Source organism: Wasmannia auropunctata, unplaced genomic scaffold, assembly GCF_000956235.1.
Source record: "Wasmannia auropunctata unplaced genomic scaffold, wasmannia.A_1.0 LD336095.1, whole genome shotgun sequence".
In the NCBI taxonomy this organism is placed as follows: Eukaryota; Metazoa; Arthropoda; class Insecta; order Hymenoptera; family Formicidae; genus Wasmannia; species Wasmannia auropunctata.
In genome coordinates this window covers 1,279,505-1,298,187 of record NW_012026795.1, presented here as the reverse complement: position 1 = coordinate 1,298,187, position 18,683 = coordinate 1,279,505, and the positions used below count along the sequence as shown (strand labels likewise).

The window sequence follows — 18,683 nt, the reverse complement described above, 5'->3', positions numbered from 1 at the left end:
ATTTTAAATAAGTTTATGATATACGTTTGTAGCTAAGATTTTAAACCTCTTTTATTTCATTTCTTTAAATTACACGCCTTTGTACTACCCAAAACATGGCGGAGGGTCACGTGACTGGGTAACGCAAACATCAAAGGTTCCGACTTAACTGTCATAACTGTGTATGATTAAACTGTGGCGCCGATGTATCGAAGGGTGTCATCGATTTCTTCCTCCACCGCCGCTTCCGCGAAACGGATTCCGCGGATATCCACGCTTCATCGGTTTATAGATATCGCGCATAAATGAATTTCCGCGAGTTCCATATTTTTCTTTATTTGAAAATTTCTCAATTAAACAATTTCACGAATAGGTATTAGATGAAATTAATCGCGTGATGTAGCGATATGGTACCAAACGATCTCGAAGAAACGAATAATGATATTGACTATACGGAATTGACTTAGATAAGGAAACGCGAAGTAATGCGAAACGCGAGTAACGTCGTTTTCTTCGGCGATATGCAGAGCAACCGCGTCGAGGACGGGCGAGAACGTTAAATGTTAAAAAAATGCAGGCAAAGCGACATGTGCCTGCATCCGTTTTATTGAGACACGCGAGTCGTCGCGTGCGATCGTACGAAAGTAGAATGCGCTGCGTGTGCACTTATATGCCAGTCGTGCTCCCCCGAAGTTGTGTGTACAGCGTGGCAAATGCTAAACACCGCTAAGAATTCTACGGCGCACCGTGAGAAAGCGCATTGTTTCTAGCACAAGTGCGCACAAAGGAAATGCGAAGATCAGCGTGTACTAGCGCGTCCGACTCGCCTCACCAACGAGGCGAGAAGTCGGCTCCGGTTAAATAAACTGTGCAGTCGTCGAACGCGGCTAGAAAAAGCCATGGTCGAAGGATCGCCAATGGGCTGACAATCGTGAAAGTAAATTCGCCACTAAGAAAATCTCAGATCTCTCTCTAAAGGTCTGTTCTTTACAGCTGAGCTATTATAGCGTATCCTTATTGTTACTTAAAACGAAATAGATGTATATATTTGAAATTTAATGAAAGCGAGAAAGAAAATTTTAGTGCGGCGACAAAGAACAGATCTTCAAAATAATCGATTGACAATACAGTACTTCGACAAGCAATGCCGAATCGATCTAACGATCGTCGCCGACCAAGGGAAGTCAATGGAGAAGTGCTCCATCGTGGAGCACTGGAATATGGAACTCACCGAGTATCCAGGCTTGCGTTATCTCAATGGACCACCCTCCGCACGTGGGAACTTTCGCGGATGAATTGGAAATCTTGCGTAAGGAGGATGAGAGAGCACGCCGGGGTGACTCGAGCACGTGTCGGACGTCGGGCGTGGAAGGTGGGGACGATAAAACGCGAATGTGATCACACGCGAAAAAAATCGTAGAATAAATCCCCGCACGCGTTTCCTCTTTTTGGCGTCTTCCGATCGGCGCGTCTCCGAGGCCTTCCACCTGGAAGATCATATAACATTTTTTTCTAGGGCAGAAACGTGAAAATTTTTACCATTGAAGTTAATGGAGAAATTTTTTACCTTTCACGTTCAAAAAGTTACACGATCGATGGTATCAATACCCTGACATATATGTGCGGGACTCGCAGTCGCGCTTGACAGACTTTGTACGTCCCTGCCGTCGCTATTCGCTTCGTTGTCCCCGTGTCCAACCTGCCGTCTCCTTCACGCCTGTTCGCCCTGATTGCACTTTCTCTTTCCTTCCTCTTCTTCTTCTTCCCTCGTGCTCCGCGGCGCTCCGGCCGCCGTCAAGCCGCGGTGGAACACGCATCGTTCCGTCATGCGTATTCGGTCATTCACACACGGTATACCTGTTCCAACATTTGAAATGCACTAAGTGCGTATCTAAATATAGGAACGGGAATAGAAAAGGACGACACGGCCGCTGTGCCGGTCGTTTACTTTCGAAAGAGCGGCGCGGAATGAATAATCTCGAAAATCTCCTTTATATCCGCTCGAGAATCGGACCGATATACATTTGCGCGAGCATTTCGCAGCCGCTGGTTCTTCATTCAAAATGAATCGTTAATCATTCATGTGTATAGACAACTATTGAATTGAAGGAGTGTCGAAAGAGCTGACGTATTGCACGATGCAACAACGTCGCTGTCGTGGCACGTTAGATCGTGTTACTTGGCTGCGATCGCCCGTTCGAGCGTTTGCGATTCAAGTTCACTGAATTGGAAGCAGCCGGCGATTACTGTCGCTTTTAATGACACGTTACTATATATCGCGGAGCTGTCAATTTTTGCGATATAAACTGGGCGAGAGAAAGCAGCTGCGCGAGCTCTCTAAAGCAACAATAGATAAAAATTATACGTACATATTGCTCCTAATCCATCCGATTTCTCGATCTACATGAATTTCGACGCTTTGTCGATAAGCGGATACGCCTCCGAAATCTCCGAGAATTAATGTAGACTCTCTAATAATCAACGGGAAGCGCATTTTCATTTCTCCCCTCGCGCGCAGGGAACGCTCTCAAATAGAAATAATTCCTACCTGGAACAAACGAATATGAAATAACGCGTCGAAGGCTCGAGGGTCGAGCTCGTTAGAATCTATAATTAAGTCCGTCGTCGCGGCGGTCGCTCGATAGAGTTCCATTATTCCCGTCGAAAGGACGGCGCGGTTGCTGGAAATAGCAACGCGGGCAAGCAAGTGCGACGCGCGAATGGGACAAGTGCGGGATGAGATATGGGGGCGCACCTGGCCGAGTGCCGCCGCTGGTGCACCTCGCTGCCTGCGCACCGCAACGCGAAATTCACCTAGTGACGACGACGGTGGGCAGGCAGCAAGCAACCTGAGGCAGCGCGACCTGTCGTCGGGTCGCGTACTACTCTCAAGGAATAGCGCCGTCCTAGAAACGTGAAGAGACGCGGGCGGCGCGAGGCGCGGATCAGGCGCGACCGCCGCGACCGCCTGTGGCCAGCCTGGCCTGGCCGTCTGACGCGTAGTTCACGAACAGCTGGCCGAGAGCGATGGACGACGACGTTTCGAAGTAAGCGCGGCGCTTCGCTCCAATCGACGGTGATCGCGGATCGATGACGTTGCGGAAATCTGCTGCGCGTCGTGAACGCGTGAGAGTCTCTGCGGGATCATCGCCGTGACGTTCCCCCGATCCCGAGAGCAGATCCGTGGGCGTCCACCGTCGCGATCGATGGGGAGTCGATAGGAAGGCGCGAAATCCTTAGCCAGCCTCCGTACGGCCTATGCCGCGAATGTTTTGTTTCTCGGACACCTAACCTACTTCACGGACACGGCGCTCGGAGCGATAACGCTCGGCGTGTGCGAACGCGCTATCGCTGCCGCGATACGATGACTTCATCACTCGGCGCGGCCACTTCCTCGTTCCTTTGTCAGTATCATCCGTGACGCCCGCGTGCTCCCGCGAGCGTAATTAATCTACGACGTATAACCCCTCCGGGCGGAACGCGGCGGGGCAGTCAGCACCGTGCGATTTTGTCACGGCCACGAGAGAGGACATCTCCGGAGGAGCGCGGCACGACTCCGGTTGATCCTCTTCCATCTCACGACGCGCGACCGCGAAGATGCTCCAGCGACGGGATCGCGGCAGAAGACGTGTCCTCGCTGTGACGTACCGCGCTAGCACGCAAGATGAACTCGCTGCTGAAGATGTCCATAGTGGGCAACAAGAGGAACCTGCTGATCCGCGACTCCCTGCAGAAGCAGCTCAACACGGGCGTGATGGAGATGCAGAGCGCCCCGGGGGTCGCCGACGACGGCGTGGTCGGCAACTGCGACGAGACCATGACCCTGTGCTCCGTTCTGGAGGCGATATTTTTGCACGGCTTGAAGGACAGTCTGCTGAATCGAGTGACGGAAGCGCTCAGCGGCCCCGACTTCGACGCTATGCCACAGCCAAGCTTCTGGGGTCCGCTGTTGGTCTTTTCGCATCGTCAGATCATAGATCAGATACAGGGGTTGAGCCAAGTCACCACGGAGGTCGGGTATTGTCGCGCGTGGATACGGCTGGCGCTCAACGAGGGTCTGTTAGCTAGCTACTTTTGCGCAATAAGAAGGGACAACTCGGCCCTGAAGCCGTACTACAATCGTTCAGCCTACATCAGGGACGTGGATCTTGTCGAGGTCGCGCAGAGATTAATAGAAAACCTGGATTATGTGCGATTCGAGCTGGCCTGCAACAGTAGCCTCTTGAACTTTTGGTCCACCACGCCTCTGCTCATAGCCGGCATCTGGTCCCCGCCGATGAAATCCTGTCCCGTGTTTAGCGCCGTAGACATAGCGAAAACGATAAACAGCGAGTCGTCCGACAATTTCGACGAGGTAGAAACTGCAAGTTCCATCGGTAGCTCTATCGGCATAGGATCCTTCACCTCCTCGCAGTCTGTGTTTAATAATGTGACATCTATCACGGAGGACGAGGCGCTGAAAATTATTCTGGCTAAGGAAAAATCTAATAGCGTTATTCAACAATTATCGCACAATAATCCCGCGGACACGCAAGAGAACAATGCCGCTCGGCAGTCGTACGGTAATTCTGCGGATGCTGCAATAAAGAATCCAGACGAGCCAGAGGTCACGGAGGTACAACGTATGTCAAATGGCAATGCAGAAAATAAGAGTAATGTTGCTGCTGATACGGAGGACCCGCTGCAAGATGCTGTGAAAGACATCATCAACGACGCCACCGCGACCACTGTGGGAAATTCATTGATAGGGAAGTTGGGATGGTCAACGTCGTTCGAGGATTGTCAATCTTCCTTAACTTCCCCGGTGGTATCCCACGGTTCGGGCGCGGATGCGCCACGCACGCCCGGCGACGGTCCTACGTACGACGCGCTCATTCAGAGTTACCAAACCGCCGGGAATAGCACGGTGTCGGATCTGCAAGAATTTCTAAAGAAATATCCAAAGAGAGAGACCGTTGAGGAGGGGTCTAAGGCTCAGCCTGAACCAAAGGTATGTTTCTAGCGCAAAATGCACGTAATGATAATTTTTAAACGCAATTACATTTCATATGATTCAACGATTCAATTCTCACGTTCCAGGCTGTGGTAAATTTCGACGAGCAGTTAGGTAGGATCCCGAGGGAAAAGGGTCTGGACGTGCAAAATTACAGTTGCTTCGATTGCAGTTACGCGATCGGCATGACCTTTTCCAAGGCGCACGTGTGCGCGTACTCGGGCGATTACTACTGTTCGAAGTGCATGGCGGAGGGTCAGTATCTCATACCGTCGCGTATGATTCACAACTGGGACTTGAGGCAGTACTCCGTCAGTCGAAAAGCCGCTTCGTATCTGGAAGGCGAGCCGGTCCTGATGGACCTGAAGGTCTTGAATCCGAGGATTTACATGGCCGTGGACACTATGGCGCAACTGCAGTCGTTGAGGATTCAGTTGAATCTGTTGAGAGCATATCTATTCACGTGTCGCGAGCCCATTATCGAATCCCTGCAGAAGAAGGTCACGCCGAGGGATTACTTGTACGAGCATGTTCACCAATATTCCGTTTCCGATCTTCTCGACATACCCAATGGGATTCTCGCGCAGCAACTCCAAAAGGTTGTTGAATTCGCGAAGAATCACGTAATAAATTGTTGGCTCTGTAGTCAGAAAGGCTTTATATGTGAGGTCTGCAACGATACGAAAGTCATTTATCCTTTTGACATGGAGTCTACATTCCGGGTAAGCGCAACATTATTATCGTTCTCCGTTATCTATTTCTTCTTTGTTTACTACTCAATTTTACAACAAGCAATTTATTTATTCGTTTACAGTGTGGGGCGTGTAACGCGGTATTTCACGCGAACTGCTTAAACGCCAGTAAACCGTGCCCGAAGTGCGAACGCAGACGTAAACGGATGGATATGCCTCTTTTGGATATGGGATGTACAGATCTACCAAACAGCAGTGTGTCGTCGTCTCCGATTGATATGAATTAGTGTATAATTCGTTGATTTGTTAATATTTTTTGACAATATTTTATCATGTTTTTTATTTATGCAGTATTGTTTGCAATCCGAAAAAGATTAGTTTTGCTACGCGATAAGTCGCGATATATTCAATCTTGTAATTCGCGAATCTCGATTTTCGCATGTAAATATTTGTATCATGCTGCGCGTAAAGATGTATGGAAATGTAACATATTTTTTGTCAGTGCTTGGAACGATAATATTGTTACAAACTTATATATTCTGATATGATTAAAGAAATATTTGTACCTTACGAGACTGGCAGCTTTCCATACAAAAACACATATTACATAATAGAGACATTTATTATAATTCTATGTACAAAAGTAGTAAAATATATGAAATCATTTATTGACCATCTTATCGCTATTTATTATATTTAATACTGTTGCTCTATTTATGTAATTTAATAAATTGACATGCTTTATAAGATTGAATTTAATTGATACGTCTGTACCTTGTGTGGCACATTGAAAACATATTTTGAATATACAAAAATTTTACGTTCATACAATATTGCAACTAACAAATGATTTCTCTTTCTTTTTCTCCAGTAATTTTTATAATAGATATACAATATATAAATCATATGTGTATAAATATAATAGAATTTTTCTAATCTATTCTGTGAGGCACATTCTATTATCTGTGTTAAATGGCCTTACTTCATTTGTTATGGTCCTAAGTTGTAAAATTAGAGAGCTATCTATATGTATATATATTTTTTCTTTTCACATTTTCATTTATATATAAAAATATTTATACAGTTATTACATAAAATCCACAAAGATAAAATTATTTTCCAGGTACCTATGTGATTAATATGCTTTAAATGTAATAATTACGAATCTAACAACTAATGAAAATATTAATTAGTGGTGAAAGTATTAATGAACAATTGCATGATAGTTAAATCGTGGTTGTGATAAATTGGTAAATTGTGCAATGTTAATCTTAAAATTACTCTCTTTCGAATTTGTTGGTTATAAAAAATACATTTTCTTTGTATTGTACAGTATTTGGCATACGTCTTTAAAATTTGCAACCACATTAAAAACATTTTAATTTAGAATTATTGAAAAAAAAAACTGTTTCAACATAGTTAAGATTATAAATTGCATTCTTGATTTAATACGCATATATTATATATTATAGTTTCACTATAAATATCAATTTCACTGGAGTGTACTTTGTCAAGTAGTATTTATATATATTAAAAGTAGTCTTTATTATAAAATTATACTAATAACATTGAAACTAATTTAGAGTTAATACAAAAGTATACTGTAATGAATGGAATTTTCTTACCAATATATACGTATTTCATATCGTAGTGAACGAGATCGGAGTATGTTAGTATGATATATACAAATAATTATAAATTATTATTAATCCTACATTGATGGACGATGATTACATTGACGAATAGCCGAATATCAATTTTATAATTCATATAAAAAGGTGCCAACGTGTAGGATTAAAAATAGTCTAAAAAATTTTTATCTGGTAAAAAGTGTCTTGTAAATAATACTAATCATTCTTACAAATATTTGTACTATCTCCGAGACGGCAAACTTGAAATATCGTCACGTCAATGACAACATTGCAGTTTTGTCGTTCCTACGTTTTTTTGATTCTTAAAATATTCTGACACGAGTTTAACTCACCAATTTCTATACTGATAATTCCTCCCGAGCGTAGATTGTGATTAATGCAAGGTCTTGGGAAAATATGCCGAGGGTAAAATAGGTTTGTCTGACAAACCTGCTCGTCTCAATCCGCCCTGCAAGCCGACGCTCGCGGTCTTCGCTTTCGTACCGTTCGAGATCACCGCCGGACCATTGTTATTCTCGATTATCGCCGGCGCCGAGGCCGAGGCGGCTGGATTTCCCGATATCTTGTTCAGCGAGTTGAAACGCTCCATAGGCGTGCTGGTGCTCGAGATCAGGGCGCTCTTATTGAAGGTGGTCAATCCTACCGAACTCTCCGTCACGCCGACACCCATCGACCGAGCTGTCGTGCGGGTGGTCTGATTGATGTTCGGATTTTGCACGATCGGATTCTTCATCGGTAAGCCCGACAATGCACTGGGCTGTATCGTGCTGGGCGCAGGCGTGCGTGTCTCGTATCGGTTGGGAAATAATTTATTTGTCCTGGGTAACGTCAGTGGAACGGAGGACGATATCGTGACTGGGGCTGGAGTGGTGGCGCTCTGTAACGGCGACTGATTGTCCGCCAATCTCCGATTCAGCCAACTAATTACTGCAAGAGAAAGATAAAAACATCGTATTGATTTTCATAGACATTTTTATTAACAAAAATAATGTAAACTGAGCTACAGGCTTACCATTATCGTTATTCTTTATGATCTTTTCTTTTTCCTCCAATTGATGTTGCAACGTTTTTATCTGTTCTTTCAGATTGTCCACTTCATTTTTAGCATCTTTCGCATCTTTGACAACACTCTCCATTTTGGTCTCCAATTGGCCGATTTCCTTCTGCTTGCTGTCCAACAATCGTTCCTGTTCGAGCGCTATGCTCGTCCTTAATTTTAATTTGGACTTGGTCGATGCAAGCTCATTTTGCAATTTAGTTATGATCTCATTGGCTTTTACTAACTCGTCACTTAAGCTCCTCAAGGAATTTTGCTTGCGTTGCAACTGGCTGTCTCTCTCCTTTAAGAGATCCTCTAAATGCTGCTTTTGTTCCTTACTCGAATTCAGCGTTTCCATGTGCTTGTTAATAAACACCGTTTTATCTTTTAATTCCTGTTCAAGCACAGCTACCTTTGTACGCAAGCTGTTAACAGCTTGATCTCTGTCATGGTAATCAATATCTAATTTCGAATTTTGCTTCTTGAGTAGTGCCACATCTCGCTCGGCGATATTAAGTTCTTTCTCGAGATTCTGCAACTGTTTCACTTGCTCTGTGTTTGTAGCTTCTAAAAAGGATTGTTTATCCTTATACGTCATGTTCTGCGTTCGTATTTCGGCAAGTTCCGTGTGCAATTGTTTCACGGTTTCGGCGTGCCTCTGTTCAATTTCCATCTTTTCTTTTTCACTTTGCCGTTGCCATTCTAGTCGTGCTTGTGATAATCTAAAAATATTAGTACAATCAATTAGTATAATCATTAATATTTTTCAAATACTTTGATTGATTTCAAGCAAATACAAAATATGTCTCATTACAATATTATATTATTATTATAAAGATTCAATTTAGCTAAATAAAATCAATATTATTCATGCTTTTAATTTAATAATACATCTTATAAACATACCTGTCTTTCTCTATGCTAATTTGCTGCGATGAATTAAATTGTATCTGGTTCTTCTCAGTCAGATACTTTTGCTCCAATTGTTCCAATTCTCTTGTTTTTGTCTCCAGCTTGCCCGTCAAATCGTTTAATCTAGTTTCCAAACCGATCGCATCCCTACTCTGCTGCGAAACGCTTTCCTTCAGCTGCTTAATCTTCATCGCCATGTGTGTCTTCAGATCCGAATCACTTGCAGGTGATATATTTAAACTCAGGTGGCAGAGATGCTTGAAATTATTCGTCTCTACGAGCTTGAAGTTCCATTCCCCAGACTCCTCCGCCAACAGTAGGAGAAACTTTGGAGGTGTCTTTGACAGTTGACTCGTTCCCGGAACGTGACATTGCTCCAACAGGCATATCAACTGAGTGGCGAAGTTATCGAAATCAACTAGCAGTCCCTGCTGCGCTTTCAGCACCTTAAAGTCATCCTCGGTGATGAACAGGGAATAGAGAAAACACGAATCGTCGTCGTCAGCCAGCAAAACGCACAAACTCTGCAACAAGAGGTACACGAAAAAATGTAATTCACAATACAAGGACAGGTAAGTACAGGATATTAAAAACGAAAAGAGCTATCGGTTTCCACGGACGTTCGTCGAAGAGAGGAGCGCAAGTCAACGTCAAGTCAAGTGACACTTGGTCTCTCAAAGCCTTTGAAGGGGGGGCGAAAAGTTTACCTTGCGGCAAACCGGGCTGATGCCAGCGTGAATCTCGACGTTGACACGGAGATCCCGCTGGCGCTCCTCCTTATGCTGCGGCTTGACGTAGATCCTCTGCACCCTGGTGTAGAGGATCTCGACGTTGTTTAGCTGCAGGCCCGAGTCGGCGGTGGTCGTGCCGCCTGCTATACTGTTGAGATAGTTCATCGTTCGTTCGCGCACTCGGCAAGCACTCGTCGTTGACCCCGCGTCGCTCGCCGCGTCTCATTTGATCGGCACGTCGCGGGGAAACGTCCGGCCGAAACGCGCCCGAAAACCGAATACGATATTCTCACGTAGCCGCTTCCCTCGCTCGTCACGGGCTCACATTGCGCGACACGCAAAATAAACGCACGCGTATGAGAGACGCGTATATACGGCGCTTGGTGCCGCCATCTTGACGGCACGCGTCACTACTAACTTCACTACGGACACGGGCTTAGTGGTAGTCGACGCCGCGAGAACGCTTCGTCTTTTTTTTTCTCTCTTCCACGCTCGCGGGACAGATTTCCCCTCTTGGGCGTTTCACGGGCGCAACGATTCGATTACGAGGCTTCGCAAGCCGAGCGGGTTATGCGAGACACGAAAAGACATTGCGAAGGTATCCAGATTCATCCTCCTACCTAAATTTATTTCTGCAATAGACGCTCTAACGCCGCCATGGCGCCCAGCATTTTTAGATTTGCATTTGAATACATTGTTATTTCGAATGAGCATTCGTCGTGTGAAATCAAGATCCCGTATTGATAATGTAGTTATACATGTAATATTCTGAAACGGAGACCTCGTATCGCGATAATCTTGTTTAGAATCGCAGACATTGAATGATTAAGTATTGGCTATGTTTTCGGCGCTATGGATTAACAATCGAAACCGACTTGAAAAATCGCTCTACGCGTCTCTTGGAAACGCTTTACCCTTTTACTGAATTCATGAAATTTCATCAGATTGTCTGGCTATAATGGAGCAACAATTTAAATTCGAACGCGATTTTCTCTTATTTCGAGTCAATTAAAGCACAGCTGGTGCGGTAGATCAAATACAGTATGTAGATTTGTTGACGGAGGGAGAGTCGCGTAAGACGCGACATCCCGAAAAGGAGGGCGACCGCTGTCTTTAGTCGAGTTTCAAGTATCGGCGCCGGCAGTCGATAAACGACCGGTTGAAGAATTGCGGGCCTGCTATTCGCTCGTTGAGTTTCGGCGCGCGACGGTTTTGCCTTCCCGCGCGTTTCCGCGAGGGCGCGTCCGATTGGCCGGCGGCCGCCGCGCCGGCCAATGAGCGTCCCGGCCGCGATGGTGACGTAGCGTTTAAAGCGCCGTACGCGCTGAGTTGCGCCCGCGGTCGCCATGCCATGCGAGCCGTCCCGCCGCGATTGACAGGCTCGGTTTACGCGGCCGCGCGCATCCCCGCCGTATCGGTCGTACGGGGATAAAACGGTCGGCGGTCGTCTGTGACAAACGGGCGTCGCGACGTCGCGGTGTGTCGCGGGACTGCGCGCACGCGCGCGCGCGCGTGTGTGCTGTTGCTCCGAGTTGTGTATTCGCGCGAGACGTGTGTATTCGCCGTGAATCTTCTTCGGGCGAGAAACGGACGGAGGAGCCCGCTCCCGCGTCCCGACGACGGTTGGCGGTTGGACGGTCGGCGGCTGCGGTCCGAACATGACGTCGGTGGAGCAACACGCCGGTGGAGGACACGTGAGTACAGTGCCACTTGTCAATTTCGCGTCGTTTTACGGCTCCCGATCCGGCGGCCGTTTCGTTCTCGCGACCTGATCGTCGCTGGAAATGCAGAAATTTGCCAATTTCCGAATTAAGCCGCGTGTTCCGCAACACGTCGGCCGGTGGTGCTCGCAGCGCCTTTTCGGCCTCTCCGTCTCGGAGTCGCCACGCGGCACGTGCCGCCATCTGCCGGCGGCTCCGGGCAGTTGCGAGCTAGATTTTATTTGCTCCTTCAGCTCATTCGCGATCGCGGCTGCACACGGGGCACGTTATGATTGCCATTTTGCTGACTGGACGAGGTGCGAGGTATTTTTCACTTTTCTCTTTCGAATCGATACAGTTTACGTAATGAATTTAATTAATTTAATTAATCGGCATACAGATATTACGCTTGTAAGCACATATTTATCGTGTTACGCGGTAATGAATCGAAAGATTATCTTAATCAGAATGTACACTTTTTTTTGCGATATCTTTTCTCACGGTTATCGCGAATCAATAAGGATCGTATATGTGTCACAATATGACCGCGCACATAAGATTGGATCGCTAAGAGGAAAGGGATGTAATCATGGCCTCGTGCTTGTTGCACGCACGTCCGCGTTATCGTCGCGTTTCCACGAAGTAAAGAGGAAGAAAGGGGCAAAGAAACGGCGACGAAGCCGCGAAGTCGTATCGCTCGACGACTCGCTGGAGGCGAGTTTCATAAAAGGCAGCTGTGTACGTCGGGCGGCTGAATGCCGCCAATATCGAACAGAGGCGGAAGCCGATATCGCGGCTTCCAAAGGGGAAGCAATAAAAGGCGACGAGCATATTACAATCGGACGTATATTCGTAACTATCACTTTCCTACGCAAGCCGCCTTTCGCATAGGCGGCCAAGGGGTCAGTGCACTTTAGAATCTTACCGTCGTCGCCGTCGTCGTCGTCGTCATCGTCGCGAACGCGAACGCGAACGCCGCGCTGACCCCGCGCATGCGTGCATCTGGCGTGCAATATTTTTCGCGAGCTCATAGGAAACCCCCGCGCGCGTGTTACGCGAAAATAGACGTAATCGTTCTCTCGCTTCTGCGATCTCGCGTTCGCCCCGAGTCGAATCGCGCACATCAGCTCCGGGACTCCCGTAAATCGTCGAGCGTACGAAACTGGTGTATGTATACCTCGGCGCGTCCGACGCTTTCGGAGGAAATTCGACATTCTCCGCGTGTGTCCCTGTTTCCGTTAATAAATTATTTCTAGTTACACTAGCTAGTGTACTCTTTAAAAAAAGAGAGAGAGAGAGACGTATTCGCTGTGCCTTATTACAGAAAGCGGTCTCACGGTTCTGCCAGCGCTCTCTAATTCATAAGTTGATTGCAATTTTCTTTTTCTCCTCCTCTTTCGTCGCGTGACTACCGTCCGTACCTTTCCGATATGCGCATGCACGTAATAACCGCTGGAAAAGAGTGATGCCGATCTAAAGCATATCCGATGAAGTATCTCTCTCTCTCTATAAACTTTATCTATCTGTTACACACATATGTTCCGATAAGAGGCGCGGAGATAAGGAACTTTAGATTTAATCGACTTCTCCTCTTTTCGCTTTGAGATGATTTAATATACATATAGAATGATTTCCCCGCGTTCGCGTAGAGAGGCGCAAAAGGAACTCCGCTCGACGGAGAGTCGGCGCTCGTCCCTTTTTTCGCGGTCGTGCGAGTCGTGACGATAACCTCCCGCGGATCTCGCGAGGGGAAGGGCAACCGCAAAAGTGGAGCCTAAGACTCTCGGTTATGAAGCCGTGACTCATCCGCGCCCGCTAGCGCGATAATGGGGCCGCTTATTCCGCGTTTCGCAAATCCGCGCATCTCGAATGCGCCTAGCTCCGTTACGCGCGCGCGTTCACGAAAGCCTTTGTTCGCCGCGCGCGTTCCCTCCTCCGTCCCCGCCCCCTTCCCCGTGCTCGTAAAAACCGTCCTTTTCTCCCCCGCCGCGCCGCTACCTCTCGTCGGATTTACGAGTAGCCGCGGCATTCGGACCGGAAAAATTGGATCCCGCTCCCTCTCTCCCTGCCTGCCTCTCGACCGGGATCCGACCGGTGCGAGATTTTCCTTCGAGATTCACCCCCGCGCGCTCTCCATACGCGCGCTTTCATTCCTCTCCTCGTCGGGGGCTGCAGCCTCCTCGAAAGCCGCTTTGGGTCCCTGCAACCACCTGTCTCGCTCACAAAGGGCAGCGAGGAAGGCGAGCCAACAGGTTTTAGCCGACACACCTGATCGGAGCCGAGGAGTGTATACACGCCGTATATATACCTTTCCTGGCTCCGTCGTGGATGGAGATGGACGCAGTTTCTTCTTATACTTCTTTTCCACGTAATATCTCCTGTTACCTCCAGACTCGTAATCGGCCCGGATCCATCGCGATCCTCGGAATTGGTTAATGTTGCATCGACGCGCGGACGAGATGATATTTCGCCAGTTGTATAAGATGCTCAGAGACAACGAAAGAGAAAGAGAGAGAGAGAGAGAGAGAGAGAGAGAGAAATTCGTTCTCTTCGGCGTGCGTAAAGGTGCGCCTATATATTAGATTCGAAACCTCGTGTGAAATCAAGCATAATTTTTTCGATTGGGAGCTCGGTTTTCTAGAAACAAGAGGAAAGCGGAGAAAGTGCAGTTATTATGCGCGATGTCTACGAATAGATTACGCATTGTCTACGTATAGATTACGCACATCGGCGTGCAGTCGCGTGTAGTCGTCTACACGCGAAAAATCGTGCGGAGTGTTATTCGACGTTCGACGCAACTCGCGCGAGCTATCGATCGTGAGCACCACTGCTGCGTCGCTGGCTGGCGCTTTAAAGAGATATGCCCATATCGCTCGCGTCGCCTTAAAGCGACCCACGAGAGAGAGAAGAGAGAGGACCGGAGGGCTCCGAAGGAGCGTTATTTGGATGGTCTACAGCTTGGTGAGAGACCTGGCAACTACGCGTTCTCTCTTTCTCTCTCTCTCCCTCTCCTCTCTCCTCTCGTTCTCTTTCAAATGCGAACACGAGAGACCAAGCCATCATAAAATTGCCGATTGGCTTCGAGGTCATCGGCGGGAGGAATCGGCCTCCATCATGTTGCTTTTTTTCCACTCATCATGGATTTGTCGAAAACTATTCGTCGAAGAGTCGCGTCGTTGCGTCGCCGAGATTCCTACGTCATTTTCACGTCAGGAGGGGATAATTTCAACGTGCGTGATCCATACAAAAAAAAAACAATAAGAGGATCGGTTTCGGTCAGAATCGACGATCCGTAACTCATATATAAAAACAAAGCTAGATTTTTCTGCTTTCTAATTCTTTTTTATTCAGCCGCGATCTCACATTGCGCTAACATTCAACGGTAAAATTTTTACTTTGAACGTTAAACTTTGCGATCGTATACTTTAAGAGTACGAATCTGCGTTAAAGGATTCTTCACGAAAGTTTAAGATGCGAAAAATGTAAACGGCTCACGTAACTGTAATTGTAATCGTGAGCTGTGCTAGCGGTTTTGCCAATCTATCTATGCTCGCTGATGCCACGACGAATGGCGTTCCAGTTTCGTGCGTTCATTTTGTTTAAACGTCTTGTATGCACTCGCCTTTGCGGCGTGCAATTTCGTATAAGGTGATCTAATCTCCAAAGGAAATTCCAGACCGCATCGCGTGAGAGGTAGGGAGGGCGATATGATATCCATCAGCCGGGCGTTCTTCTTCTCCTTTGTCTTTCTTAGAAGTGCCAGAAACTTGATAATTTCGTCTGCGACGAACGTGTGTATCAGAAATCTGCGTATTAGTCGTTAATTCTTTCGTGTGTTTACCGCACAGTGATAGACTGATAGCACTCGTAATTCTTTTAGGTCCGGTTCCACAAATGTAAAATTAACTTTAAACTTACTGTTTATCTCTTTTCTAATTCCTAGATTAGAAAAAGATAAAGCAAATTGAACTTCGGTTAAATCGAGTTAACCGTGAATTGTGAAACCGGGCCTTAAATCAAAATTCAATTTGTTATAATTAATGGCCAAAGACGAGCAATTCAAGGTGTTAAAATTTTTTTTTATTCTTCAATTTTCTAACATAAAAGGTAACGAAACTACGTTGCGATACTTACCTACTTGAACCTTTCTCAATCGTATAATAGAAAGGTCCAAGTAAGGATCGAAACTAGTTTCGTTATGTTTTATGTTAGAAAATTGAAGAATAAAAAAATTTTTAATACCTTGAATTACTCGTTTTTGACCGTTGATTATCATTACTTGTTGTATTACAATAACGGGCGGGTTATAATTTATTTTAAAATTCAATTTTTTCATGTCCAATCGACGTATATATCCGCACTATTTCGCGTCATTCCGTCATTCGGAAAAACCGTTTCTCACCGGCACGAAAGACGTATCGATCGATGATCTAACTCAATGAAATTACACCGGCGTTAATTACGCATGCGACGCGCACCTGCCGGAAAAAAAGCCGAGTCCCCCCATTGTCTCCCGGGAGCGTCATTTTTGCGAAACTTCCTGCCATATTGTCCGCAAGGGGAGAAAGAGAGAGCACGTTTGTTTACGTGTTTAAACATTATCACGCAATCGAATCGTAACGGGAGGGTGGAAGGAGCCTTCTGATTGGTTGGCCTTACGACGCAGTCACAAATTTATGCGTGGGATGAAAGGAACCGATTCGGGAACACACCCGGACGTGTTCCGGTATGTTTCGCGTGTTATTATACCCGGTGTGGGTTGGGCACACGCGTCTGTATTTTTCCACGTCTCTATCCAACACATATACGAACGTGTCTACACGACTTTACGAAACTCGCGGAATTTTATCGGCGGAATTTTTTTCATGAGAAACGCGCGACGCTAATTTCGCGGAGAGGTGTGTGTGTGTGCGTGATGACGCTACACTCTACGCCCGCACTCGTCTATCCGCGCGGGATAGACGCTGAACTGTCGTTTTTTCGCGGATAAATCAGAAAGAATGGCCGGGGTTGTAATTTCGGTTTCTATTCCACCGCGCATTTTTGCGCAATTTCGTATTGTTTTCCGCGCGCTCTCGCGTCCGTCGTGTTTTATGTTGCCCGTCGCCCGTTGCGCATCATATCCCGCTGCGCAGTGTGCGCGCGCGCGCTGTATTTCTCTCTGTATTTCACTCCGCGTCCGGCCGCGGTGCCCACCGCGCCGTGGTAGTTTCCGAAGCTTTTTCCCCACCGTGACTCTCCTTTTCAGGCGAAATCCTAACGTCAAATTACGCGTTTCGTAATACGCAAAAAGAAGCAGAATTACGATTATATAAAAGAAATCGGGAGCATGATGTCGCGGAGAGAATCGCCGGGAGAGAATTCGCGAAATACGAATTTGAGAATCGTTGTGTGCCATGGTATCCTATCTCCGTTCTCGACCGTTCTACTTTATTCGGTATTTTTATTAACGTATAGCAAGATCCGAGAGCCGTGTGTTACACGCGTGTATAACGGTGTACACGGTGTCGCGAATGTTTATATATATATATTTATATATATATTTTATATATATATTTTTTTTTAGTAGAATAGCAGTTATTCTACATTTATAGATTTAACCACATCTCTGCGTCTCTATATAATTTGCCACTCTTTTCGACTGCGATCGGAACGCATATACGCGGTTCTGGCGTATTTCTTTTTTGTGACGTATTCAATCGTATCGGGAAAATAATTCATTATGAATCCGGCATATACAGCGTGTCCCTCGTGTAATGCACGACCTCGTTCGCCCGTGATAGAAGACGGGTGTACGAGGAAGTCTGGTAGTGGTTTTACGCAGCTGAAATTCTAATCACTTCCTACAAAATTCTACGTGTTTCGCGTGCGTTAGTTCCTGGCGCGGGCAACATACGGAAATGTGCAGCCGGGTGTTCGCCTGAAACAATCGTTCAGCTTAATTCGCGCGCTTACCGATTAATTCGTCGCGTTTTTCTTATCGCGCCTTCGAACCCCTTGAATTTGAAAAACGCTCTACGTTTTCAGGTCTCATGTCTAATGAATCGCCTTTTTTTTCTCAATACAGTCCATTCAACCGACTCATCTGCAATGTATATCTATACGACCGGTTAAATTTACACGTCTATTATTTAGCTGTCGGCGAAACGGTCGGTTTAATTTTAGCGTGCGATATAATTGTTTTAACTCATTCGAATGCCATATGCAAGACTTTGCGCGTTGCTCGTGCACTCACCACGTGATCGAAATCTCTTTTGTTACGTGGTAACGTGAGCAGTTTACAATTTTCTTTTTTTTTTTCTGCGAAAGGAGGCGCAACAGTTGAGGAAAATTCGAACGTAGTAAACGTATTTCGAGATAGCCGTTGGAAGTGAAAAGTGACTTGTTTATATTGAATTGTGACGGGAGTAATTGGAGCTTTGTGTAGATCCGCAATGTTTGTGACGCATCGAGATGAAAAAGGTTACGTTCATTCTGTGAGATTAAGAGCGCTGGCAAGAAGGGGGCGATGTGCATAATTATCACTGATAATAATTATCATCACTATCGCTCATCGTTTGTCCTGATAACGAAACGTGTGCAATAAGCGTATTTTTCTCATCTGCTATTTGTCAGGATCACCGGTTATTAATTCAGGCGTCGTAAACGGATTATTGATACGATTGCCGAGGGCGGCCCCGATAACGTCTTCGACAAACAACGACGCGGAGAGAGGATTCCTCTCTCTCGCGAATTCCGTATTGCTTCAGATTATGTACTCCTATTTGCGCGTGTCTGGCTCGGTTGCTCTTCGCAGCTGTCTTATTGCGCGTCGGCGATCCTCCGTCTCGTTCTTCATATCTTCTGGCCGATTGTATTTCGATCCTCGGCTCACCCCCGTGCCACCCCCTTCCGCCCGTCGGCAGTGCCTCCTCCTACGTGTACGAGGTAACACGGTAGGCGAGCGGAACGCGTTGTCTGCCCGTGTCTTCGTGGAAGAAGAAAA

At 46.5% G+C, this 18,683-nt stretch overlaps 3 protein-coding genes across 4 annotated transcripts in view; 2 read left to right on the top strand and 1 right to left on the bottom strand.

Annotated features, from left to right (window-relative positions):
• The first annotated feature begins 2,933 nt into the window (after nt 1–2,933).
• LOC105462647 (pleckstrin homology domain-containing family M member 1) lies at nt 2,934–6,339 on the top strand. The gene is made up of 3 exons (XM_011709375.1): nt 2,934–4,969; nt 5,059–5,694; nt 5,787–6,339. Exons 1-3 carry the CDS (start codon nt 3,644–3,646, stop codon nt 5,949–5,951), a joined length of 2,127 nt encoding a protein of 708 aa, XP_011707677.1. The 5' UTR covers nt 2,934–3,643; the 3' UTR covers nt 5,952–6,339.
• LOC105462648 (spindle assembly abnormal protein 6 homolog) lies at nt 6,268–10,404 on the bottom strand. The gene is made up of 4 exons (XM_011709376.1): nt 9,975–10,404; nt 9,262–9,791; nt 8,329–9,077; nt 6,268–8,243 (listed from the first exon to the last, which is right to left on the bottom strand). Exons 1-4 carry the CDS (start codon nt 10,161–10,163, stop codon nt 7,690–7,692), a joined length of 2,022 nt encoding a protein of 673 aa, XP_011707678.1. The 5' UTR covers nt 10,164–10,404; the 3' UTR covers nt 6,268–7,689.
• Nucleotides 10,405–11,350: 946 nt separating this feature from the next.
• The window catches only part of LOC105462646 (inositol-pentakisphosphate 2-kinase), an 88,076-nt gene continuing 80,743 nt past the window's right edge, over nt 11,351–18,683 (top strand). The window contains exon 1 of one of the 2 annotated variants that reach the window (XM_011709372.1): nt 11,351–11,692. In XM_011709372.1, coding sequence (XP_011707674.1) covers nt 11,657–11,692 — 36 coding nt within the window. In that variant the 5' untranslated portion in view covers nt 11,351–11,656. Of the gene's footprint in view, nt 11,693–11,949; nt 12,016–18,683 lie in introns of those variants that run through there. The other variant, XM_011709373.1, reaches the window with a different exon arrangement.